General features: G+C 40.9%; 1 protein-coding gene across 8 annotated transcripts in view; it reads left to right on the plus strand.

The window, feature by feature from the left end:
• Positions 1 to 26,088, plus strand: part of KIF21A (kinesin family member 21A) — a 157,431-nt gene that overhangs the window by 38,660 nt on the left and 92,683 nt on the right. For all 8 annotated transcript variants that reach the window (XM_053253846.1, XM_053253850.1, XM_053253852.1 and 5 more), the window contains exons 2-6: positions 13,738 to 13,960; positions 15,997 to 16,179; positions 19,237 to 19,386; positions 20,709 to 20,843; positions 24,333 to 24,500. In XM_053253846.1, coding sequence (XP_053109821.1) covers positions 13,738 to 13,960; positions 15,997 to 16,179; positions 19,237 to 19,386; positions 20,709 to 20,843; positions 24,333 to 24,500 — 859 coding nt within the window. The remainder of the gene's footprint in view (positions 1 to 13,737; positions 13,961 to 15,996; positions 16,180 to 19,236; positions 19,387 to 20,708; positions 20,844 to 24,332; positions 24,501 to 26,088) is intronic.

The raw sequence follows: 26,088 nt of genomic DNA on the forward strand, positions 1-26,088 counted from the left end.
CTGCTAAGTTTTCTCAGGAGTCTTCGATAAGGAACTTTGTCGAAAGCTTTTTGGAAGTCCAGGTATACTGTGTCAACTGGATCACCTTGATCCACACACTTGTTGACACTCTCAAAGAACTCCAAAAGGTTGGTGAGGCAAGATTTACCTTTGCAGAAGCCATGCTTGTTCTCTCCCAGCAAGGCCTGCTCTTCTATGTGCTTTACAATTTTATCGTTACGTATGCTTTCCATCAATTTGCCTGGAATAGACGTTAAGCTAACCGGCCTGTAATTTTCCGGATCTCCCCTGGATCCCTTTTTGAAAATCAGCATTATATTGGCTACTTTCCAGTCCTCCTGTACAGAGCCTGATTCCAGGGATAAGTTATATATTTTAGCAAGGAGGTCGGCAATTTCACATTCAAGATATTTGAGGACTCTTGAATGGATGCCATCCGGCCCTGGCGATTTGCTATTTTTCAGTTTTTCCAGACAGTTTAGGACATCATCTCTTGTCACTTCTATCTGACTCAGTTCATTAGCCTCCATCCCCGAAAAGTTCAGGAACAGTTATATGCTCAGTATCCTCTGCCATGAAGACAGATGCAAAGAACTCATTTAGCTTCTCTGCAACCTCCATATCCTCAGCAATCTTTTTCACCCCCTCATTGTCTAATGATCCAACCGCCTTCCTGACAGGTTTCCTGCTTTCTGTATTTAAAGAAGTTTTTGTTCTCCCCCTTGATGCTTTTAGCTCAATGTTCCTCAAACTATTTTCGCCTCCCTTATTGTCACCTTGCATTTCTTTTGCTAGAGTTTGTGTTCCTTTCTGTTCTTTTCATTTGGACAGGACTTCCTGTTTTGGAAGGAAGTCTTAGCCCTTTTATGGCTTTCTTGACATTACCTGTTAACCATGCTGGCATCCTGGACTTAGTGGTACTTTCCCTCCTTTTGGGTATACAGTCTTATTGGGCTTCTAGTATTGTGGTTTTGAATAAACTCCATGCATTCTTGAGCGAAGTGACTCTCCTGATTTTTCCCTTTCAGATTTCTTTTCACTGTTCTCCTCATTTTGGAGAAGTTTCCCCTTCTGAAATTCAAAGTGTCTGTGTTAGACTTCCTTGGTGATTCTCTCCCTGCATGTATGCTGAATTTGATCACACTGTGATCAGTGTTCCCTAAAGTCAGTGACATCAGACACCAGGTCCTGGGTGCCACACAGGATTAATTCCAAGGTCACTTTCTCTCTGGTTGGTTCAAAGACCAACTGTTCTAGGGCACAGTCATTCAGCGTATCTAGAATTTGACGTGACTGTGAATTTACCCAGTCTATGTGTGGGTAATTGAAGTCATTATTACTGCCCTGCGACTCCTTGACGCCTCCTTAATTTCCTTCTGCAACTCCCAGTCACTGGCATCATTTTGATCCGGAGGGTGATAACACTTCCCCAGTAGCACATTTCCTTTCAGGCCTTGTATTGTCACCCACAGGGTTTCTTTGGAGGACTCCAGGACACCTAGGTTTTCTATCTCGTTAGATTCTATCCCTTCTTTAACATACAGTGCTACTCCATCTCCAAGGAGCCCCTCCCTGTCCTTTCTATAGAGCTTATATCCAGGTTTATATCCAGGAATAACAGTGTCCCACTGGTTGATTGAGTGCCCCCCCCGGTCCTCACTGTTCCATCATGTTTCTGTTATGCCCTCTATACCTATTTCTGTGTTAGCATTCCAGCTCACCCATCTTGACTCTGAGGCTTCTGGCATTGGCATATAAGCACCTATACGCTGAATCTCTTACCTGGTGTATGCTATCTTTCTTTTGATTCTTTGACCAGCTAGCACAGCCTCCTGTCTGGTCTTCATGTAGTTCTGCTCTGTCCCCTTCTGTTCTGAATCTTTTACCCCCTTGCATCTTAAGGGATAGCATTTGCTGAACCCGATACTGCCCAGCTCCTGTCAGCTATTCCCCAGTCGTCATTTTAAAAGCTGCTCTGCAACCTTTTGATTTTTAGTGCCAGCAGTCTGGTTCCATCTTGGTTCAAGTTCAGCCCATCCCTTTTGTACAGGCCTTGCTTGCCCCCAAATGTATTCCAGTGCCTAACCAATCTAAACCCCTCCTCCCGGAACCAACTTCTCTTCCATGTATTGAAACCCCTCAGCTCTGCTTGTCTCACTGTACCTGCACGTGGAACAGGTAGCATTTCTTAGAATGCTACTTTGGGGATCCTGGACTTCAGGACGCTACCTATCAGTTTAATTTTGGCTTCCAGCACTTCCTGACTACATTTTCCCACATCATTGGTGCCGATGTTCACCACTACAGATATCTTCTCCCCAGCACTGCCTAACAGCCTATCTAGACACTGTGTGATTTCTGTAACCTTCGCACCAGGCAGGCAAGTCACCATGTGGGTCACAAACCCATCTCTCTATCCCTCTAATGATTGAATCACCCACTACAAGCCCCCCCCCCCGAGGAGTATCACCTGTGTGAGAGGATATGGGCTCACTTTCCATGGAAGGGGTCCCTTCTAAAGGAACATTTCCCTCTTTCTCAGACCGATGTCCTCTTTCCCCGAGACCTTCATTCTCCCTGACAACAGAGGAGCCATCAGCCTTGGAGTAGGATGCCTCTACCACTTCCCTGAAGGTCTTGTCCGCATGCCTCTCTGTCTCTCTGAGCTTCTTCAGATCTGCCACCTTGGGTTCAAGGGAACAAACTTGTTCCCTGAGAGCCAGGAACTCCTTGCACCGGGCACACCCCTATGACCATGGAGCAAATAGTCATACGTGCGGCACTCTGTGCAATACACTGGGAAATGCCCCCTCCCCTGCTGACATTCTATCTTTATACTGGTTTTGTTGGCTGTTTACAGTATTTAAAGATAGTTATTAGAAGAATAGGTCTCAGCTGTAATGGTCAGCTATTTAACTTTCCAAACAGCCTTTCTTAAGAATATGAGGGAGAGATCAGTAATTATATGAGGAAGGGATTTGTACTTACCTTTTCTTCTCCACCGGGCTCCTTGTAATCACAGGGGCTTGTTCCAGGCCCCCCGCACACTTTCCGCTAAACTCCTGCAAAACTCCAACATCCTGTTTGCTATCCCTGTTTGCTATGCTCTCGGGCCTTCACCTCTTATGTAGAGAGTAGGCTTCAAGCTGAGACACAGGATGTGGCTCAAAGGAATGTGGGCCTCCCATAGCCCTAGCTGACTCCACCTCCTCCAGGCAGGGACAAACAAAAATCAGGAGTTTGCTAGCCCTGGCAAATAACACACACTCAGACTAGGACTTATCCCTTAAAGAGCAACCAGCCCCTCAAAAGCTGCCTTCCTCCTGTTAGTTAGTTTGAAGGGGATAAAGGCTAGATATTATGTTCAGAAAGCTTGCTCACCTCCTCAAGTTGCTTCTGCTCTTCCCAGAGTAGGCTACAAACTTCAGAGTAGGCTACAATATACATACAGATATCTATCTATCTATCTATCTATCTATCTATCTATCTATCTATCTATCTATCTATCTATCTATCTATCTATCTATCGCTCTACATTAATATTCCCCTTGCCTCCCTAACATAGATGTCTATGCTAGGAAGAGTGGCTGAACATAGGAAGCCTCCTTATACTGAGTCAGATCATTGGTCCATCTTGTTCAGTATTGTCTTCACAGACTGGCAGTGGCTTCTCCAAGGTTGCAGGCAGGAATCTCTCTCAGCCCTATCTTGGAGAAGCCAGGGAGGGAACTTGAAACCTTCTGCTCTTCCCAGAGCAGTTCCATCCCCTGAGAGGACTATCTTACAGTGCTCACACTTAGTCCTCCATTCATATGCAACCAGGGTGGACCCTGCTAAGCTATGGGGCAAGTCATGCTTGCTACCAATAGACCAGAAAAACAAGCTATTTTAAAAATGTCCATTATCATGTCCTAGTTAATTGGATTTGTATCTCAACTCAAGGATCTGGACTAGTGCTCTCTCTCTCGCATGCGCTCTCTCTCTCGCTCTCTCTTGCGCTCACTCTCTTTTCTTTCAGTTTCTATTCCACCCTTCCAAAATCGCTCAGAACAGTTTACACTTAAAACAGTTACAATCTTCACTATCAGAGTGAATCTGTTTACCCCTGTAGTCTGTTTACCCCTGTAATCTGATGATGGTGAAATTGTTGTAAAACAATTAAAACAGAGATTTTAAACAATTAAACAATTAAAACAGAGAAACACCATAAAACAATCAGAACAATTTAAAAACCCTGAAAAACCAGGTTACAACAATTTAAAAAACCTGGAAGACCAGGCCAAACAGATAGGTTTTAAGGGCTCTACTGAAGGCTAATAAAGAGTTCAAATTACAGATTTCTGCAGGGAGTGCATTCCACAGTCCAGGAGCAGCTGCAGAGAAGGCCAGCCTCTAAGTCACCACCAGACATACTGGTGGTAACTGGAGACAGGCCTCCTCAGATGACCTTAGTGTGTGGTGGGGATCATGCAGAAGAAGGCACTCTCTAAGGTAACCTGGACCTAAGCCGTTCGGGGCTTTAAAAGTAATAACCAGCACTTTGTCTTTTGCCTGGAAACATATCGGCAAAATATGAATTGCTCCACCTGATCTCTCCCATTATAGTGGTGGTTAGGGATGTGCATGAATCGCGTTTGAATTTGAGCACATTTTGGGAGGAGGCCCTGGGAGCTTTAAGATAGAGATCAGGTCCATACCTGCTCTCTGCTGTCCCATTCAGCTTCCTGCTGGGGCAGCTCGCATACCAAGAAGCCCTGCGCAGCATCAGCATACAAATGGCGTCCATGCATGCCTGTGTCAACTGCACAGGGATTCTTGGGACATGAGCTGCCCCAGCAGGAAGCTGAATGGGGTGGCAGAAAGCAGATGCTCTCCTCTTTCTTAAAGCTCCCAGGCTCTGCTCCTGAAATGTGCTCAAACCACAGTTCATGCTCATCCCTAGTGGTGGTGGTGATATGAAATCAAAACAATTCATGTGGTCACAATGGCAGTAGGGCCAAGTACCATCTGCCATCCTATGAAGTACTACATTAGGGTACTGCCATATTGTAAAGGGGTTTTTTTTGGTTGAAAAATGGTGTTTAAAAATTTGTCATAGTAGTAGTACCACTGTTTGAAAAACTTGTACTATTCCTTGAAAAACGCTGATCTAATGACATGAGACAGAGAGGCTTCTACCCTGGAGATCTGCTTTCCATAGCTAATTGTTTAAATATTAATCTAGATCAAATTCAAATGCCATCGTTGATTATCTCTGGGAACAAAGCTCTAAGTTGGTTTATAGGCTTGTTCAGACACTTCCTGGACCACTGTTGCATTTCATATGGTAGATGAATAGGTGTTCCACACCCTGTTCCTCCAACTATAATTGGAGGCACTCTTACCCTTGGACTTCCGGGCCAAAGTCCAGGGCTTCCACTGTCCCTGCCCCCCCCCGCCAAATCTTCTTATTCCTGGTTGGTGTGATTGCCCAGCCAAGCATGATGATGCTTACTTTGCCAGGGCAGGGTGGCGGCGGCACTCCAAAGCCCTTTAGGTCCAGGCTCCAAAATTACCTAGGTGCACTTCTGAATATAATGTTTGACATGGTTTGACCTGGTTCCCATTTGAGAAGAAGAAAAATATATAAATTGGATAATTACTTTTTGGAATTTGCATAATGGAGCATCCACATAACCTATTTATTTGTGGTAGAGGGTGTTCACTCCTTCACCACACCAGTGCTAGTATGGTAGGCATTTGTTGTTTAGAGTAGTTTATGTTCTGCTTTTCACAAAGCAGTTTTCATAGCAAAAGGAATAAAAAGATGACTGCCTGTAGCAAAGGAGCTCACAATCCAAAAAGTAGCACAAGGAAGGCACCAGCAACAGTCACTGGGAGAGACACTATGCTGGGCTGAACAGAGACAGTTTCTTTTCTCCTGCTAAATAGAAAAGAACTGGTGCTTTAAAAGATGCCTCTTTGCCCACTAGCAGGTAAGTATCTGAAACATACCTTAGTTCAGAGAATAGTTGCCTCGTTGCCGTGAAGCAAACATGTTTGAAATTCCCAGAGGCTTGATAGATATCTCCTTTGGACATGGCCTGAAGGCTGACTGAGCAGAGACTGAGCACCACTTTTAAAGTGATGACTCTTTTATATTTAGCAAGGGGAGAGCAACTGTCCCTATCCAGCCCCAGCACAGCTTTCCTCCAGTGGTGGTTGCTTATGTTTCTCTTTCGATTGTGAGCCTTTTAGGGACTGGGAACCATCTTATTTCTAATTCCCTGAACTGTTTTATTAATGCAGTATATCAAAATATTTGTAATAATTACCCCTGCTAACTGGGCAAAGAAACACCTTCAAAGTGGTGATTCTCATTATATTTAGCATGGGAAGAGCAGCTGACCCTATTCAGCTCCATCACAGCATTTCTCTGATAGCTATTGCTGGTGTCAAGCTTGTATTTCTTGTTCGACTTTGAGCCCTTTGGGGACAGAGCATCATCTTCTCCTTACTATTATATTTCTGTATAAACTGCTTTGAGAGGTTGTTGTTGTTGTTGAAAAGCAGTACATAAATATAACACAGCAGCTATATAAGTCTGGATCTGACCAGTTCCCCAATGGGGGACTGCCTAGCAACTCTATGTATGCTACCTTGAGTTCTATGATGGAAGAACTGTGGGATATCAATGTAATAAATATAACATTTACAAGAGTGAAGAAATTCTGGCTCAGTTTATCAGCCATCAAAATATTTTACCCGTCAAGCTACTGTATGTTGGTACATTGCTCATCAGGACTTTTTTCACTTGTCAGGTATTTTTCACTCGTCACAGACTAGTAGACTAGTGGATTTCTGCAGCCTGAACATATATATCTTAAAGAATAGGAATTTGTGAAGAACTTGGCACTTATTTGGACTACCTTGCAGAGTGATATGATAAACAGGCAACCCTTATGGTGGTGATAGTGGGGCAGGACCATACTGCTGCTCTTATATCTTTTATCTTTCAAGCTGCTGGCTTTTACTGCAAACTCCTACTTGCCATCAAAAGCTCATTGCTAATAGCAAGTAGTGAGATGCATTTTCTATGCCTTCAGATTATCATTGCTGTTGAAAGGCTTAGATACCAAAGCTGATACAGAAAAAAGAGGGGGAAATGCTGAATAAGATTTGCAAATGGCGGCGGGGGGTGGTGGTGGTGCTTGTGTGGTACTTTTAAGAGAAAGTTGGGTACCTGCTTGTAGAAGGAGATCTATTTATTAAGCTGAGAGCTAACACTGAGCTCTCCCTTTCTTTTTATGTTTTCCTGGCAAGCACACAAAAGACCTTGTTAGACTGCAAGAGGATGCCATCTGTATTGTGCTGTCTGGCAGACCATTGCAAAATGACCAAAGGACTGTTTTGAGAAACAAAGCAAGCACAGCTTGACTGCTCTGCAACTGATGTTAGCAACTACCTAGTGATAAGAAAAGGAGTCCCAAGAAAATCAAATCAAAAATGAAATGGGAAAAAATAAGCATGCCTAGTAAACTGTGATGCAGCAGAATAAATATGAATGTTATACATTAAATGAAGAGAAGCCCATCCCAGTAAGAGGTCCAGAGAAGGATAATTGTTTTTATGAAAATAAATCGCTTTAGGCAAACCAAATGTGTGGCAGCAGCATAAGCAAACTGTCGCCAGACAAATCCAATTACTTCTCTGCCATGTTTTCCTTTTAATTAAATTACGTTGCCATGATGATTTTTCTCTTGCTTATTTGCAGATTAAAAGTGACAACTTCTAGGTTTCCAAGTTCTTAATTTAGCACTCTTAAATGTCAGTTGTATGACAGAATATCTAGCAATTTTTTTGTTTCTCCTGTATGATTTGATCAAGTTAGTGCTTTAGTAGGAAAGTGGAATTAACTTTGTTTTTTAAAAATAATAATCCTCTTTTCCATATGCATAAGATGCTTGAAGCATAGGAAGCTGCCACATACTGAGTCTCAGACCATTGGTCTGTCTAGCGCAGTATTGTCTACACAGACTGACAGCGGCTTCTCCAAGGTTGTAGGCAGGAATCTCTCTGAGTTGGTTCAATAAAAAAATCTTGTCCTATTAAAAAAAAAAATCTTGTCCTATCTTGGAGAAGCCAGGGAGTGAACCTGGAACCTTCTGCTCTTCCTAGAGTGGCTCTATCCCCTAAGGGGAATATCTTACAGTGCTCACACATCAAGTCTCCCATTCATATGCAACCAGGGTGGACCCTGCTTAGCTAAGGGGACAAGTCATGCTTGCAACCACAAGAGCAGCTCTCCGCAAACAGATTTTAATCTAAAAATTGCATATAAAGCTGCCTGTGGGAAGAACTGCTTAACGAGAGGATCCCTTACCTCCTATTCTAGACATTAACTGCTCTGCTGGGCTGATGCTCCTGGGGAGGGCTTCTCTTCCCCGCTGCTGAGGCCAAAAGATCCAAAACCACCATTGGCATTGGCGAGAGGGGAGGGCAATTCCAACAAGACCCCTTCTGTGAGTATTCTAATTGCCATCAAGCCAGTAAACATCTGGTGTGAAGTGGAAGATTGACACATGGAAACCTTGCTGAAACTGAAAACAACTTGATTTAAATACATTTGTAACCCACCTTGAAAATTAGTGGAGGAGAATGAGATAAAAAAGAAATTTCAAAAATTAACCTACCAAGGTTGGCTATTTGGTCAAGGAGAATTTAATGTTAATTACAAAGATTCAGGTTAACTAAATATTATGAAACAGAAAAATTAAATTCTTAAAGACTGTAATTGTTTATAGTGAACTGTGATATGCAAATATGAATAATGCCACTGATTTTCAAGAGATAGGACAGTTTCTATTTGCTTTTATTTGTAACCCCAAAGGTAATCTAAACTACAACATTTATTTAAAATTAAACAAATATGTCTCACTAGCAACAGTGTAACAGGCAGCATAAAATCACATGGATCTTTATCCAGCCACTTACCTTGCAATATCAGCCCTCTCATTTACTCCAAGTTTGGATTTGTCTGCATGATATGCAGACAATATTACAGGAGTTGCACTGGCTGCCAGTAAGTTTTCGGGAAAAATACAAAGTGCTGGTTATAACCTATAAAGCCCTAAACAGCTTAGGCCCACGGTACTTAAGAGAGCGTCTTCTTCTGCATGATCCCCATTGTCATACATCAGAGGAGGCTCATCTGTGGTTACCTTCATGTCATCTGGTGGCCACCCAGGGACGGGCCTTCTCTGTTGTCGCCCCGAGACTTTGGAACGCACTTCCCATGGGAGTAAGAGTTTTCCCATCTCTGGCAGCTTTTAAAAAGTGTCTGAAGACTTACCTTTTTACCCAGGCTTTTAAACTTTTTAACTTTTAGATTGTTATTGATTTGTTTTAAACTATGTTTAGCGTTTAATTGATTTTAATGTTTTGTTTAGTGTTTTGTTGTTGTGAACCGCCCTGAGACTTTGGTTTGGGGCAGTATACAAATATGTTGAATGAATGAATGAATTATATGAACAAAGATTGGGAGTTCATTTACCTATTCTTGTTCATTGCCACATTGTATGAAGTGCTTTAAACATTAAATGTTTTGTCTTTATTGAGAAGTATTTCTAGATGATACTTAGTATTTATATATCACCTCAGAATACTTCTCAGGGAAGATAAAACGCTTGTATCTTCAGCTTGTAAGCCTTTATATGATGTGGTGTTCAGAGCAGACAGGCATGTAATCCACTTCAGTCTTGGGCTTCAAATGGAGCCCCTGAACTAAGAGTTTTTTTCATAGCCCCTCATATGGTTGCCTCTGGTAGGAATAGGTTGTTCAGGAGCCCCCTGAAGTATGGGGGCTCAAGGCTATCTGGACTTAATGGACATTGCATAACTATGTTGTACCTACCTTGCTTCCCTCTCATCTGTAGAAAAGCGCAATTGGCCGAGTCCTGAACTCCAGTTCTATGGACACTTATCTCAGTAAGCCTTGCTGAACTAAGTGGCACTTATTTCTGAGTAAATATACACTGGACAGTTTAGTTGAATGGTCTGTTCTATTTTGAAAGGTGAGGCAAGGCTGTAGATAGGTCCAGTTAAATAATAAAAGAAAAACATTCAAAGGAGATCCCAGTCAGAACTCAAAAGACAGTGGGACTGCAGTTCAAGAAGGCTCTTTGGCCTCTCCTCTGAGAAACGTCAACAATCCCTTCCTCAGCCCTCACCACAGTAATGGAGTCTGACCTTGGCTCACCTGGCACCTCCATCCCTCTGATTTCTGCTCTGCAGAAGTCACAGCAAGCAAGACTCTTCAGTCAGTTGCTGAATTCTTGAGAGATTGTTCTGCTCATCACCTTTATCAGCCAGTCAGCCATCCTTGACTACAGTTGGTGACTTTTATGCTTAATTATCTCTGTAGGGGCTGAGCACATACACGCCAGTCTTTGGAGCTCTGGTCCTCCATGCTTCTCAGGCCCCTGAGCATGCTGTCACTTTGACTCATCCTGTACATGTGTACTTTACTGTGTAAATGGGATCTGAGATTTCTTCCAAGTGCCATATTTTCATGTACATAACCCATGGGATATCCACTCTTTTGCACTGGGCAAAAGATGTTGTGGGGATCTAAGTGAGTTCACAGTATACATAAAAGTTTTACATAAAACTTGCTAGCATTGTCATGGTAGTCCTCTCTTGCTTCCAGTGTCACCACTTACATTCAATATATTACATTCAAGTGCTGGTGGCAAAAGCAAAGCGGAGGGGGAAGTGTGTGGAGAGCCTCCCATCTCGCCTAGAATCCCCAAATGGCATTCCCAAAGATATCCCTGGCTTTGAGAGCAGCAGTAAGTTACACTGGGAGGGCAGATGAAGTGGCTCCTTGGCATATGCCCTGTGGGTTTTACACAGGTGTTGGATATGTAGGGTTGTTGTTTTTTTAAGTGATGGTTTTCTGCTGTTCTACTTGGGTGTGGGGTATATGCATGAAAATATGGTAATTTTTCGGAAGCATCTTTTCCTCCCAAGGTACTAGTGACATAAATCGTGCTTGGTGTTCTTCAGAACAAACTGTAGAAAGAAGAAATTGTTTGCAGCAGCATATTAACAATTAATGTTCATATTGGCAAAGTAGATTTCTATAATGTAAATGTGTATTCAAAATAAATAAATAAAATAAAATATAGTTGGTGGAGAGGTTGGCAATGTGTGTTATGATTTTAAATAAATGTCCCCTTAAGAATAGTCAGGAATGGTTTTTTCCAGTTTCATCATGTATTGCAGCTTATGTTCCAGACATGGACAAAGGTCAGCTGATTTGCTTGAGAATTCTTGTACAGAGACTAACTGGCAATAAGCATTATAAGTACTTCTAAGTCATTGTGTGGGCTGTCATGAAATGCAGTATAATGTGAGCTTCACACAAGTGCCAAAAAGTATCTTTTCATCACCATTGATGTAATAAGCGGGGAGGTGAGGGAACTCTTGTTCTAGAAGGAAAAGTCAAGTGATGGGAACTGTCATGCACTATATTTTTCTAAACTCCCGTGAAGAGCTTCTCCCACTCCAAAATACTGGAGATCATTCAGAAGTTCTCAGATGTCTTTCCAATTAAATTTCAGTTTGAAAATAAGTTGAAAAAGTTACCACTAAAAATGTAGCTCATGTAGACAAAAAGGGGCCAGACCATAATCTATCTGTGCATGATAAATCCAGTGTAAGTCTTGTTGAAATTAATGGTGATTCTGTAGCAGTGATGTTCAGTAGATGTTACCCTAGACTTTCCTCCCAAATATGTCTTGTTTTTAAAATAAAATTTTATACAAGTTCAGAGTAACTGCCCGTGTTCCCTTAGACTGGATTAGCATTTGACTTATTCTATCATAGTATATGAAAAAAGTAATGAAAAACAAGCATCGCTTTGAGGATTTGTAATGGAAGTGGTGAGCTAGTAAAATAAAGACCAAACTGCATATTATGTGGAACTGTATGTAATGAAGTCTAAACTATTTTAATCTAACTCATTCTCAGGAGGTTGAAAGTTTGAGTGGAGAACTGGCATGGGGATTGCTTAACCCCTTCCCCATCTGTCCCTCTGCTTCAAAATAGCCTCCAAGCTGTGTGTATTACCATGCGTCATTTCAGATGAGTAATCACTCTTGTGAACTTGTATATCTGTAACTTCACCAGCACTGGGGAAGCAGTAGGGGGAAAACACAAGATGTAAAAGAAAGCTGCCCCCTGCCCCCTTTGCTGCATCAGCAGCGATACCGGGCAAGTGGAGGGTGGACTTGTGGGCTTGGCCTGAGAGGCAGGCATGCGGGCCACCATTTTGTCCCCCATCACGTGTTGCAGGTGGACCAATCAGAGCTCAGGAGTTCCTGCATAAGCAGCTTGCTCTGTCTGTCCTTTCTCGGTTGTGCTGCGGGCAGGCACCCTCCCGCCCGTCCCTTGACTCAGTGAGGGATATTCCTTTTGAGGCCAAGTAGGATTTTTTGGGGGTCTCAGCTGATTGGCTATGGTTGGGGCCTTTTTTCATCTACTTCTCACTGACTTTAAGGTTGGCACAGATTATTTGGTCAGCCTGCAATTGAGTGCTGGTAGGTTAATTTGTAATGATGTTGGGCCGGAGGGCCATTATGGTGAGTGGGAATACGGAGGAAGGCTTGGTGATCTTACGACTCTCAAGCTGGATCCACTCCCACTCAGAGTAGGATGCATGCCTCGTGACCTGGGCTGAGGTGGGCTGGCATGCATCTCTTCATTGAGGGTAACCTCATGGTAGAGATAAGGTTTGCACCGGTTCCGAGCCAAATCAAAGCCCAGTCCTTCACCCTCCTGTGGGCATACCTCCGATGAGATTGACCCACTTTAGTTCAATTCCTCATTGCAGGTTTCTAATTATTTAATCAAGTGGCCCTATTTTCTTCCAACTACATGTGTCCTGTCATTATTTGGGTCTGCAATTAAGCATCCCCCACTCTTTCTACTTAGAATTTGAGTCTTGTGTTGTGGCCTGTTTCTTAATTCCTGTTGGGGTTTTGTTGCACATGTTTGCATGTAATGCATAGTTTGCCTGTAAGTTTTATTCCATTTGAGCTGAGTTCTTGTGGGAAACTGTTTTCTAAACAGTAGCTAGATGTTCTTATGCCAATATAGTTGTATACCTTAAAAATAAGTCTCAGGTTGGAGTACACATTTGGCAGTATTTTCACAGTAATCAGAAAACCGAATTGAGAGGCATTCCATGTAAAGCAGCAAATGAGGGTTACATCATAGTCATGGATTTTGTTGAAATTTTTCAGAGTTGTGGTGAACTGTATCATTGGCTTTTAAAAAAAGCATCATATGGCCGATCCACAGCCCCCCAAAGACTTAGACTTGCAGCTAAATAGAAACAAAAGACAAGACGTGGCAATAGCCACTGGAGGGATGCTGTGCTGGGGTAGAATAGGAGCAGTTGCTCTCCACAGTTAAATATGAAAACTGCCACTTTAAAAGGAGTGGAGCAGGGGAAGCCACTGTGCCAGTTGAAGTTTTGCAGAAGAGTTTTTGCTCTTCTTTCTAATGCTTCCTGGCAACTCTGGATCACTTCGAATTTCCAGAAGGCAGCTTTCATATTTAAACTTATGAATTCTCCTTTGCCTTGGTGCAAGGCAATCATTCACTGATTAATGTAATTATTTTAATTTACTGGGAAGCTTATGAAATAAGTGTTCTGCCTGATGTAATCTTTCATTTATTTTCCAAAACCAGAATCAGACCTCAACTAGCCAAAGAAAAGATCGAAGGATGCCACATCTGCACTTCTATCACTCCTGGTGAACCTCAAGTATTCCTGGGAAAAGATAAAGCCTTCACTTTTGATTATGTGTTTGATATTGAATCCCAGCAAGAGGAAATATACAAAGAGTGTATAGAAAAACTGATTGAAGGCTGCTTTGAAGGATACAATGCTACCGTGTTTGCTTATGGTCAGGTATGTATTATGTCTGCTTCCAAATCAAGTTTGCTTATGAATTAATGCAAATTTGGGGACACACTCCCCCAAACCACAAAGTAGTTTATAGGGCAAGATTTAGGTTAGTTAAACAGAGATGCAATTTCAGATTTTGGTATAGGAGATAAAGTGGTTGCATTTATTCATTTGGACAGATTAGCAAGATTTAAAGGCTTGCTTTATATTAAAAACTATGGAGCATAATCCAAAATAGTCTGAAACCTAAGGAGGATGGTGACTGCCCCCAATCTCCCTAAATGGTGACCTTGCATTGAAGTAACTTCATTAAAACTTTATTTCTATAAAGTTCCGAATTAGACAAAAACTAGTGCATTTAGAGTTAGAATGCAAAACTTTCATTCCATCCCATACCCAGTTAAAGTGCTGCATCTGTCAACACAGTATATGGAAGGCAGGCCTCAATCACGTCCTAGTAGTCATTTCGGTACCTGGATGCTTATGAAATACCTGGCAATGTGCTATTATTTTTCACCACCCATGTACTGTACCTTGGGGGCTTTGTTGGACTCACTTATACCAAGTGGATATGTAATTGTTATATCCAATTATACTTTGCCCCAGCCTTTTCAGGCATTCAGTCAACTGCAACTATGGAAGTTTGCCCATTGGTTCCTGTGGAGGCCAAGATTAACACTTCTCAGCAGATGGGATACAATTTGTGTTGTGTTATACTTTACCTCTGGAATGCTTAGGGAGGCTAACATGGGGCTCTGAGGGAGTCTCTTATCCAGGTACTGATGAGGCAGATTCATGCTTAGCATCATGTACCCTCTGACCATTCTCTGGTCCCTCCTCTTGCTTTTTTGCCATGATTTGATTGCTTTTATATTTATAGCTATTGTAGTGCTGCTTAACTCTAGCATGTGTGAATCTGATGTGGGCCACTAACTGAGCTTCCATTTATGAATGTGAATTGTAAACTGGATTGTAATCTTTTGGTGTCCTTGTCTGCTTGCAGAATCACTTAGAAACTCTGGTGCACAGGCAGGCAGCAACCTGTTGCCTAAGAAACTACATGACACTCCCATTTGTCATACATCACAAGTTGTGACACTTTGCTTGGCTGTTGAAACATTGGGGAGGTGCCAGAAGTTCTAGTTGCCTTACCTAGTACCAGTGGCTGGTTGGCTGCTCTAGAGCAGATGCTTGTTCTAGCAGCACACATATTGTGTTTCTTTCCTGCCTGTGGAAGTGGAACCTAATGCCAATAAGTGACAGTGTAGATTTCTTCCAAACTTGTTATAAATATGAGTGTTACAAGCAGTAAAATTTCATATTATGAACCTGTAAATTTCACTAACATCACCAGTACTTAATTTTATCATCATCAGTTATTATTATTACTATTATTATTAACATTAATGACCTTTATTTGTTAGTTGCCCCATAACAAATTGTTCTCTGGGTGGCTCACAACACAGCATTAAAACATCAAGTTAAAACACATAAAATCCTAACACACCAAAATAATAAATACAAAACAATTTAAAAACTTTAAGCCATTTAGTCAAATTTAAATCCTGCAGCACATTTCCTGTTTTAATATTTGTATTTGCCTTCGTTTGACTTAATCTACCCAATAAGTCCGCTTATTGTTCTTCAAGCATTAGTTCTGTAATAGGGTGTTGGGCTGCAAACCATCCTATTCCTTGAACTGGATCATTGAATTTTTTTAAAAGAGATCAGATTGGTTTTATTCTGTTATTGTTCAACAGTGTTATGACCTATGGAGTCTAGTAGATCCCAGGAAGTGTGTTTCTGTAACTTATATCTTGGGGAAACCAGAAAATTTCTGTCACGCAAGCATTTCTAGTGCTTCAGTGATATTTTATTTTATTCTAAACATTTTTAGAAAAATACAAAGTAAGATTCTTTGATCAGCAGTATAGTTTTTAACATCACTTCATTGTATCATTTGACTGAAAACAGTCAAATAGTGTGTTTATGATATGTGGTTTATTGCATGTTGATGATCGGTCACTTTTTAAATTTAGACAGGAGCTGGAAAAACATATACAATGGGAACTGGATTTGATGTTAACATAATGGAAGAAGAGCAGGGTATTATTGCACGAGCTGTAAAACACCTTTTCAAATGTGTTGAAGAAAAAAAGCATGGAGCTATTAAACAAGGACTTCCTCCTCCAGAATTTAAAGTGAATGCTCAATTCTTAGAGGTAAGATTTTGTAATAGGCATTTCTCAGATTAAATGTGTTTGGAGATCTTAATTACTACATATTCAATTCTGATTGTTAAGGAGGCAAATTGAAATGTTCTTGGTATCATGCAGTGAACAATGTAGTGCTCATTTTGGCCTTGGGTCTATATAATACAATATGCTAAAAAAACTTAGGTGGTGAGTGAGGGTTTGAAGATAGTCGAAATCAGCTTATCTTGTATTAAAACCTCTGTATTGTGGAACATCATAAAGCTATCTTATTGTAAACATTAGCAATATTATGCACACCATTCTGGGAAAAAGCCTGATAGCTTTTTCACTGAAATACAGACAATCAATAGAGCCAACTTCAGAGCCAAGATAACATGGTTTAATAAAGGTTACTTGTATGTTGTTGCCTATCTTGATAGGACAAGATTATTGGATAAGAACAATGAAAAGTTTGCCCCTTAGTGTCTACCACACGTGTTCCTAAATGAGTCACTTTAAAAAAAAAAATCTGTTTAAGGGTTTCCTGTATGTTTGAGATTGGAAACTCTCCCTCTTTCAATTCTGTCAAAGGCACAGACTTTGAATTATCTTTTGCCAAGCAAAACATTTGTCTGTTTTCTGGAATTAGTCCATTGAACTTAAAACATCAGTCCAGGTATCCAATTTAAAGATCCTTAAATTTGTGTAGCTTCTGGGAAAGATAATTACTGTATAGCTGCTGACATTTCTGCCCAAAATATTAACCAAATGTACTGTGGAATTGGACTAGCATATACTGGCTGCTCGCATCCTTAGGCATTGGATTAAAGCTCTGTGGCTAATGTTTGTTTATGGGCATGAAAAATGCATAGTAGGAAGGCTGAGCCCTGACTCACCTTGATTTGAACTTTGGTTTTTGAATGCTTTAAGAGTTAAACAGTTGCTAGGGATTTTTGGTCTGATAGCTGTAGGCATTTTTTAAAAACAGAATATTCTCTAGTCTTCAGCACATGTGCAATGAATGTCTGTAAAATGTTTTATACAATTAATACTTTAATTCAGAAACATGAAATCTACCAATGCAATTTGGACAAAAATGGCAATTGTATACAATTTGCTATGTTACTGTGATGTACTTGAAGCCACAAATGGAGTAGTGTACTTCATGAGTGTCTGGTGGGGGGGGGCGCAAAGGGAGGCAGTTACTCCCCCCCATATTGAGCCAGCCCCATTGAATTAAATGGGGCTTATTCCCAGAGGTGCTAAGTGGGAAGGTGAAGGTTACATAAAAACAAGGAATTTGTAGCAGTTTGGTACAATTTTAACAAACTGTTGATGTTTTGAAGAAATATACCTTTAGAAGTTTTTTTTCTCTTCCCCCACTTTTTTTTTCTTTTTGGCAAATTATGTTTATATCACGTCAATGTTTAAGATCTTTTTCTTTTGTTTTCCTTTTTAGCCTACTTTTCTTAAGGAAAGTAAGCTTATGAGATCACCCAGCTTTCTGTGTGTGTGTCCGTCCCCATCAACTTCACTTTACAATGCCTGCAGTAATTTGAACCAAACTGGTTACAGTTGTTAGGGACACATAGTGACATCTCAGTGGCATAGTTTGTGGTGATATTAGCCACTCAAGTTCAAGCTAGTGGACAGGTGAATGTCTGGGGAGCAAGTGGGTTAATTTGTAAACTGCCTAACTGATTTGAACCAATTTATCCACAGCTGTAGTACACTGCTCATCATTATAAGGCCCAGGGACCAGTGGCAGCCCCCATCAACTCTAAGTGCAGCTCCTTTACTGATTGTATATTGGGTCTCTGTGAAATTTTGGTTGAAGCTGAATATTCTGTGCAGTCCCACTGGCACCATACAGAGGCAACCATTCCCATTGTGCTGCGCTGCACTTTGCCCAGTGGGAGGCTTCTTTAAGGAAAGCAGAGCCCTCTCGAGCCCCTGCACTATTTTGGAAGGTGTGCATGGAGTGTTCAAAAATGTAGCCCTTCCCAGAGCTTTCCCATAGAGCACTTAAGAGTGGGCTCTGTCTTTTTCAAAGGGCCCTTCCAGCACTGAGACAAATGCGGTACTGTGTGGAGGTCAACGTAATGGGAAATGGTGCTCACATTGTAGGTTTTTCCCCAAGTGGCCCCTGCTTGAAAAATCGTAAAGGTCGCTGCCATAGTGCCTAACTGTACATAAATAACGTGTTTGATGATGATCTTTCATTGCCCTTGATACTTCAAGTAAGCGTTATCTTGCAGGGTTGGGGACTACCTTGCATTCAAATAAATGTGTGCTTTTATGTTGTGGTGTTCATATCCCTTTGGTAAGGGGGTAGTGTGAAGCACATGAACCTCAGTCAGACACCCAGTTTGTCCTAGAGTACAATAGAGTATAGATTGTCCTAGAGTAATATAATATCTGAAAATGGCTAGTGTTAGAAATTTGCACAAGTTTGTTAGGAATAGGTTTGGGGAAGTTGGAGATATGAAGACATTCAGGAAATCATAATAGAAATATGGAGTCATGTCAGCCTGCATTTAAAAGTAATCTTGAGGCATAGTATGGATGGGCAGTATGCCCAAGAAGTGTGAGGGGCAAAACTGATTAGTCCTCAGAACTGGTTATAGATCAGGTGAAGGACCATAGTTAAGTGGCAAATGCAGAAGGTTTCAGGTTCAATCCCTGACATATCCAGGGTAGGGTTGAGTGAGACACCAGCCTGAAACGCTTCAGAGCTGCTGCCAGCCAGCACAGACTATGCTGACACAGATGGACCAATGATTTGATTTAGTTAAAAGTTGGTTCCATTCATTCATTATGACACCGAGAGACCCCATATTTTCTGTTCTCTCCCCTGACCACCTCTGTACCTATTACAGCTTAATATAGACTATTTCCCCTGTAATGTACTGAAATGTTTTGTATAACTAATCTGCAGACTTCATAATTTAGTTTGTCTTCTGGATGATCATTTTACCCAACCACCCTAAGGAAACTGTCTCGATATGATATTAATCTTAGAACATTTTGGCCTTATATTGTACGTTTTAATGTTATCTCTGTTAATGGTTTCTTTTCAATCAGCTTTATAATGAAGAAGTACTTGATCTCTTTGACACAACACGTGATATTGATTCAAAAAACAAAAAATCAAATATCAAAATCCATGAAGATTCAGCAGGAGGAATATATACAGTAGGAGTCACAACACGGACTGTAAATACAGAAGCAGAGGTAATATACAAAATAACACTTATTTCCATCTTCAATGTAATGCAATTAGATTGTGTGTGTTTTTGTTTTGTGGAATTTAAATGGTTTTTATTCTCTTCTATATTGTGTGTTTAATTCTGTATACCACCTAGAGATGCACATATCAGGTGGTATGAAATATGACAAATGATAGATATATAATGAATTAAAAATAAGCAAGTAAGCAAAGAAGATACATTGGAGAGTACGTTTAGCAATATTTTGGGATAACCAAATTTCTAGAAAGGAGAAGTCTCTTCTGTTGTTAATGATATTTCAACTGTCTGAATTCTGTTCCTGTCTGACCAGGCTGTGGCGCACGTGTGTGTGTGTTTGGGGTGGCGGGGGGTGGGGTGGGCTTTTGTCACAGTGGAGAGCATAATTCCTGCCATACTGGATTTGTAGCTGGATTTGACAACTGTTCTGCTCATGTGAAGAATTTATATGTTGGGTTGTAATTCAAGATGGTAGCCCAGACTTGAAGGCACAACCCTCTTGAACTTTTCTGAGCTTGTACAGGAGGTGTATTGTACATGTTTAGGAGCACTGAATATGGGGGCAGCTTACTGCCTGTTTCTGTCATGAGCATTTGGGATCATCAGCAAAACTTACCTTGTATATTCTGGATGGTTTCATGTAGTTGTTGCTTCTCTAGCTATTGCTGACACAGCATTAAATATTCAGAGGTCAGAGAGCTGTTGCAGGGAGCAGAAGGGCAGACAATACAAATGCATGCTCTCTTGGCATTCCTTTGTTTACCATAACAGTATAAGGTTAACAGTCCTTTTCAGTGGAAGCTGGTCTGTTGGAAAAGCCCAGCATTAGTTCTGATATGTTATGTGATTGATCTGTTAGAAAGTACTTCTTTCCCCTGATTAGTGTTATGCATTTGTTTATGTGTCTGTTGAGAAATAGACTGTGTTGCACTCTAACTGTACTAATTCTCACTCTGTTGGCATATATTTCTTATAACTTTTGGAGGGAGGTAGGATTGGATACAGTGATATCTAGCAAGGCTTTAAGTAGTTGCAACTTTGACTCTGATGTTTCTGCAGAAGCTTTTTAACGCCCAGCTTGTTGCTGAAGCAGAAGGTCATATGTCCAGAAGAATGGACTTTAAAGTCACAAGACAATGTTGTGCATTTTTGTTTCAGAAAATTAAATTCAGGAAAATTGATTTTGTTGCAGAAAAATAAATGTGAAAATTGTATGTGTTTGTGTTGACTGTACACTTCTAAAATTTAGACTGGGTTGAAGTGCTTTTAAAAAAGATAATCTATAAATGTGTCTCTTCATTTATACAGATGATGCAGTGTTTGAAGCTGGGTGCTTTATCTCGAACCACTGCCAGCACTCAGATGAATGTTCAGAGCTCACGTTCGCATGCCATCTTCACTGTCCACTTGTGTCAAACTAGAGTTTGTCCCCCAATTGATGCAGTATGTACCTTTTTGCCTTGGAAATAACTTTGCACTGTGTAACCTGGTGGGTTGTCCAGAATCATAGCAGAGTCAAACTCATTTTCTTATATTTCTTTCTCGTGGTACATAGGAAGCTGCTCTATACTGAGTCAGACCATTGGTCTATCTAGTTCAGTATTGTCTGCACAGACTAGCAGTGGCTTCTCTAAGGTTGCAGGTAGGAATCTCTCTCAGCCCTATCTTGGAGAAGCCAGGGAGGGAACTTAAAACCTTCTGCTCTTCCCAGAGCAGCTCCATCCCCTGAGGGGAATATCTTACAGTGCTCACATGTGGTCTCACATTGAAATGCAACCAGGGTGGGCCCTGCTTAGGTAGGGGGACAAGTCATGCTTGCTACCTCAAGACCGGCTCTCTTCCCATGGTATGGGAGCCATTGCAGTGCTGATCCTTCCCGTATAGGATGATTATATTGGAGGTCCTCCCATCTTGTTGTTCTGGGAACTGGAGCAAAGCTGGTGCAGAAGATGCTGTGTGGCCCAGGATGTCCCATCCCAGAAAAAAGAAGCACTGTAGTCACTTCCTATACTGCTAGCATAAGGCAAGAGACCTGTGCAATTGAGAGAGCTACGTCTGATACCTGTATATATACTGGACCCACCAAATTAGTTCTTTGTTTGTATTTAAATGCCTTACTGTTCATGTTTAGACATATTACCTCGTTCCCTTAGTAACAGAGTTGCCTTGGTTGAATTGTCCTTTCCCATCCAGCTTATAGTTGACTACTGTATCCCTGAATATTATGAGACTGAGTCTTTGCCTTCACTCTGGATCACAGATTCCAATTTAAGTATTTCCAAAAAGATATTTGAGCAAATATTTGGATACATTAAATGTGACCAAATGTGTAATGCCAATTGGCCTGACCTTTTAGACGTCTTCAAGGAAAGCAAGTCTTGGGCAAGTAATACTATAAGAACATAGGAAGCAGCATTCTATTCAGTCAGACCATTGATGCTCTTAGCTCAGTATTGTCTATCACAATTGGCAGCAACTCTCTAGAGTTTCAGACAGATATTTCCTAGCTTTACCTGGAGATTTCAGGGATAGAGTCTGGGACCTTCTGCATACAAGGCATGTGCATGCTAAACTATGGTCTTTTCCATCATATTGTGCTTGGGGGAAATGACTTTGCCTAAAATTAACAAAGGCTATCATGCTTGAATTTCTTTCTGCTGTGATGAATAATTGGCCAGCCATCCTTTGTTGGTTGGTGAGAAAAGGTTTATAGCCACCTCAATACTATATTGCAATCCTTATATTAGATATAAAAAGTACATAAAGTTCATTTTTAACCATACAGATTTATTTGAAATAGTGAAGAAGTAATAATGAGCATCAGGCCATATATACACATACACTGCATTTTGACTAATAAGCATGCTTATCAGTAGGATTTTGCTTGGATTCTGAAATCTATTACACAGTCATGCATGTAAGCATATGTTTGAGAATATTAATATTGGTTTTAATTGGCTTTAAAATATAAAGGTTGCATTTGAATGATAACTGGGTAGTCATGAGTAGGGAAGACCTTTTGAATAGCAGTGTACTGAATTTACAAAAAATAGTGGTGGTGTTTGTGCTTTTGGACATATTTATGGACATGTTTTGGTTAATATACTGGAAAAACAAGTTTCAGCTATGCCAAAATTCTGATCATGAGACCAGATTGCAGTACAATATATATTTCTGCATTTATCCTGATGGTTGTACAAAACATTTACCATTTAAAACTATTTCTGCTAAGTGGCCCACCAAATGTCTCTGGGAAACTCACACACAGAAGATGAAGGCATGCCACCTCTCCTGCTGTTGCTGTCCTGCAACTGGTATTCTGAGGCATTGTCCCTCTGTATCTGGAGGTATCCTATAGTGAGCAAGACTATATGCAGCCCTATATGGATTGGACTGCATGAAGAAGGTTTCTGCAGTGAAACTTCTCCATGCTCTCCTCCTCATAGCACCCCCCTACAAGCTGGGAACCCTTGGGAAAAGGCTGGGGTGGAAGGGAGTGGGAAATCACTCCAAACAAGGTGGAATCACCTTGTGTGAGTTGGTTTGCCACACACATTTGGGTGATTCTCCTTTCCCCCTACAGCCCACCATGCTCTCTGTTAGGAGAGCACAAGGCTGGTGTGTGAATGGGGCGGGGGAGGCAGGGGGGTTTCTAATGTGAACTTCTCATTCAGTCCAATTCAAATCCTTTTTTACCAGAGGTAACAGTGGATTAAAAGTATGAAGGATGAGCAGCATCCTTTTCAACTGCCTTCAACTCTCCTTAAAAACAAAAAAAACCCTCATCTGTTTATAGATTAAGGTGCTGCTTTGGATAAGGAGACATGCTTTTTATTCTCAATAATCTGTCTAATGCTGCCCAGGGGCGTAACTATAAACGGGCAAGGGGAGACAGTTGTCTGATTTCTTTACTTCATGAGCTGAGCTTCAGTGGTGGGGGGGCATTTTAAAATCTTGTCTCTGGGCCCACTCCAACCTTGCTACACCCCTGATGCTGCCTAGGTTTGTCCCTTTTACCTTGTTGGGAGGAAGTAAGAGTAGGGCAGGCAGAGAAGCTGCTGTGCTTCTCTCCTTTTTCACTGCATCTCCTTCCATGGCATTTTGTGATACTTGCTTGTCTTAAATAGAGATAAAGAGAATATCTTTATCTTGTATGATAGTGGTGGTAGTGGGATTTCAAGAAAAACAGGGCAAAATAATGTGGTCCCTGGTTGTCTTTACAGAGGAAAGTAATGGAATATTGTGTACCACTTAAAATATGTAATTAGTGTACTGTTTCATTGTAATTTTTATTGTGAACCTTGAGAAAAGACTTGCCTAACCAGGCATGCAGAAGGTCACCAGTTTAAAACTGTAGCTGAGTTATAGGTGCCTTTCACATTGATTGATGGCCACAGGAGATGGTATTGCAGCTGTTCAGGGAAATTAGAGATTTTATACAAGTCAACACTTCAGTTGCTGAATTTAGTAAGGGTGAAGATGACATAATCAGGTCTGCTCAGAAAGAGGTGCAGAGGTAGCATTTAGTTATAGCCTTTCTGGATGTAATTTTATCTTTTCCGAATTCTCCTTTTTTTCTTTGTCCTACTTGGGAGGAAATGAAAATTTGTTCTTTTCAGACTGATGGCTCTTCTAGTCAAATATCCTGTCTGCAACAGGATAACCTGAGACATTGCTAACATTCAAGGTGCTAAGACTTTGTTTCCCTCTTTACTGTCTATTTAAGAAGGTAACAAGAAATAAAAGTGAAAGCAGAGATTAAGAGAGTTTCAGCTGGTAAAGTAATGGGCATTTAAGTGACCTCCTGTTAGTGTATGGCAAAGTCCACTTTATGTGTTACCTAGTGCAACATGGCTTAAACCAGGGCTAAGGGATATTTGTGGTCAGCATTTTTCATTATGTAGCATTATAGTTTTTTCCCCTTTACTACAGGACAACATGATGGATAACAGAATAATATCGGAGTCACCTCAGCTAAATGAGTTTGAAACCCTTACCGCTAAGTTTCACTTTGTGGATCTGGCAGGATCTGAAAGGTTAAAACGTACAGGAGCTACTGGAGAGAGGGCAAAAGAAGGCATTTCCATCAATTGTGGACTAGTAAGTTTAAGTTCTTGTGCTACCCTGCCAATAACCATGTTTTTGATCTTCAGGAATCCCTGAGGCAGAGAGACTTTACACAGGACTAATGATTGCAGTAGAAGGACCAACAAGTTCTGACACATCCTTGAGTAGGATATTGCATTCATACTGTTTCGGAGCTACTATATGATGGAAATGCAGTTATTATTTATTAGGTTAGCTGTTGCTTTAGGAATTATTATAATCATTTTAAACTAGATTAATGTAAATCAGGATTAACTGCACAGCAAGACTTGCAGCCACCTTCAAATGATCATTTCAAATCCTAGTCTGGGAGCAAGCTCTGGTTAGCTTTATTGTCAACAGAGAAAATGCTCAACCTTAGTTAATGGAAATTAGAGTTTGAGCTTCAGAGGAGAGGAGCTGGAGGGAGGCGTGCTTGCTAATTGCATTGTTTGCACTGGCTTGCATTAAATTTGGCTTGCATTAAATCTGCCGTGGCCCCAAGTTATCTTTGGAAGGTAGTAGAATCTGAATTCCACAATTGCTATCTTTAATACCAAATGTGTTTTCCAGGCAACTATCTGAATATCTCTTTGGGTTCATTGTTCTGCATTCAGGGAGAGGTTTTTTATTAATCTATTTTTACAGGCTTAGGCTCCCCCCACACTTTTCTATTTTACAAATGCCGGTTGGGTAGATTATGTGAACTTGGCCCAGGATCATAGACCTTTTCCTTGGAGCTTTTTTTATCAAGAATGCAAACATTATTAAAATAGAATACCATTAACAATTGATGATGATTGTGAGAATTAGAAAACAGGAGTCTTCCCATTTTCTTCTAGCTAGACTGCGTAGTCCTAGATGGAGAGTGGAAAATAAAAGTTTTGCACCACTGGGAGAAACTAAAACGAGGAATGGAATATTTTAATAATGCAAGTAGTAAAAGGGAACCATAAGAAGACTGCATCTCCCTTATGGGGGATTCTTTGAGTGGTATGGTATAGAGCAGGGCTGCTCAGCTTCGGCCCTCCTGCAGATGTTGACCTATAGCCCCCATAATCCCTGGCTATTGGCCACTGTGGCTGGGGATTATGGGAGTCGTAGTTCAAAAACAGCTGGGAGATCTATGTTGTGCAGGCCTGGTATAGGGTAACAGTGTTCTGTCATCTTGTAAGTCTAGATTCACTGCTCTGATGACTAAGTATACTGATTTGAGATGTCAAAGCTATTATCTCAGCCACTGAGTAAAAAGAAGAGCTACCAATATCTTTTTAGTTAACACTAGAAGCACTGAAGTTACTTTAACAATAAAATGTATGGTCTTGTTTCACACTGGAGTGTTTTGCTTAAGAAACTATGCTCTTTCCCTGTGGCAGTGGGCTGGTGATGGGTGAGGCTACTGTAGGATAGAAGGTAGAGCCAGACTCCATCACCAACATTTTGCCCAGAGTTAAAGTGTCACAAGCAGGCTTTGAGAAACGTGTTGCTGCTGTTGGTCAAACATATAACTAAATGTTTAAATTAGTTCTATTTAACTGCAGTATAATAAAGATGTATATTAGGAAATAATTGAATGGAGAGCCATCTAGGGTATGTTTCCTAG

This window comes from Hemicordylus capensis, chromosome 5, assembly GCF_027244095.1.
Source record: "Hemicordylus capensis ecotype Gifberg chromosome 5, rHemCap1.1.pri, whole genome shotgun sequence".
Lineage (NCBI taxonomy): Eukaryota > Metazoa > Chordata > Lepidosauria > Squamata > Cordylidae > Hemicordylus > Hemicordylus capensis.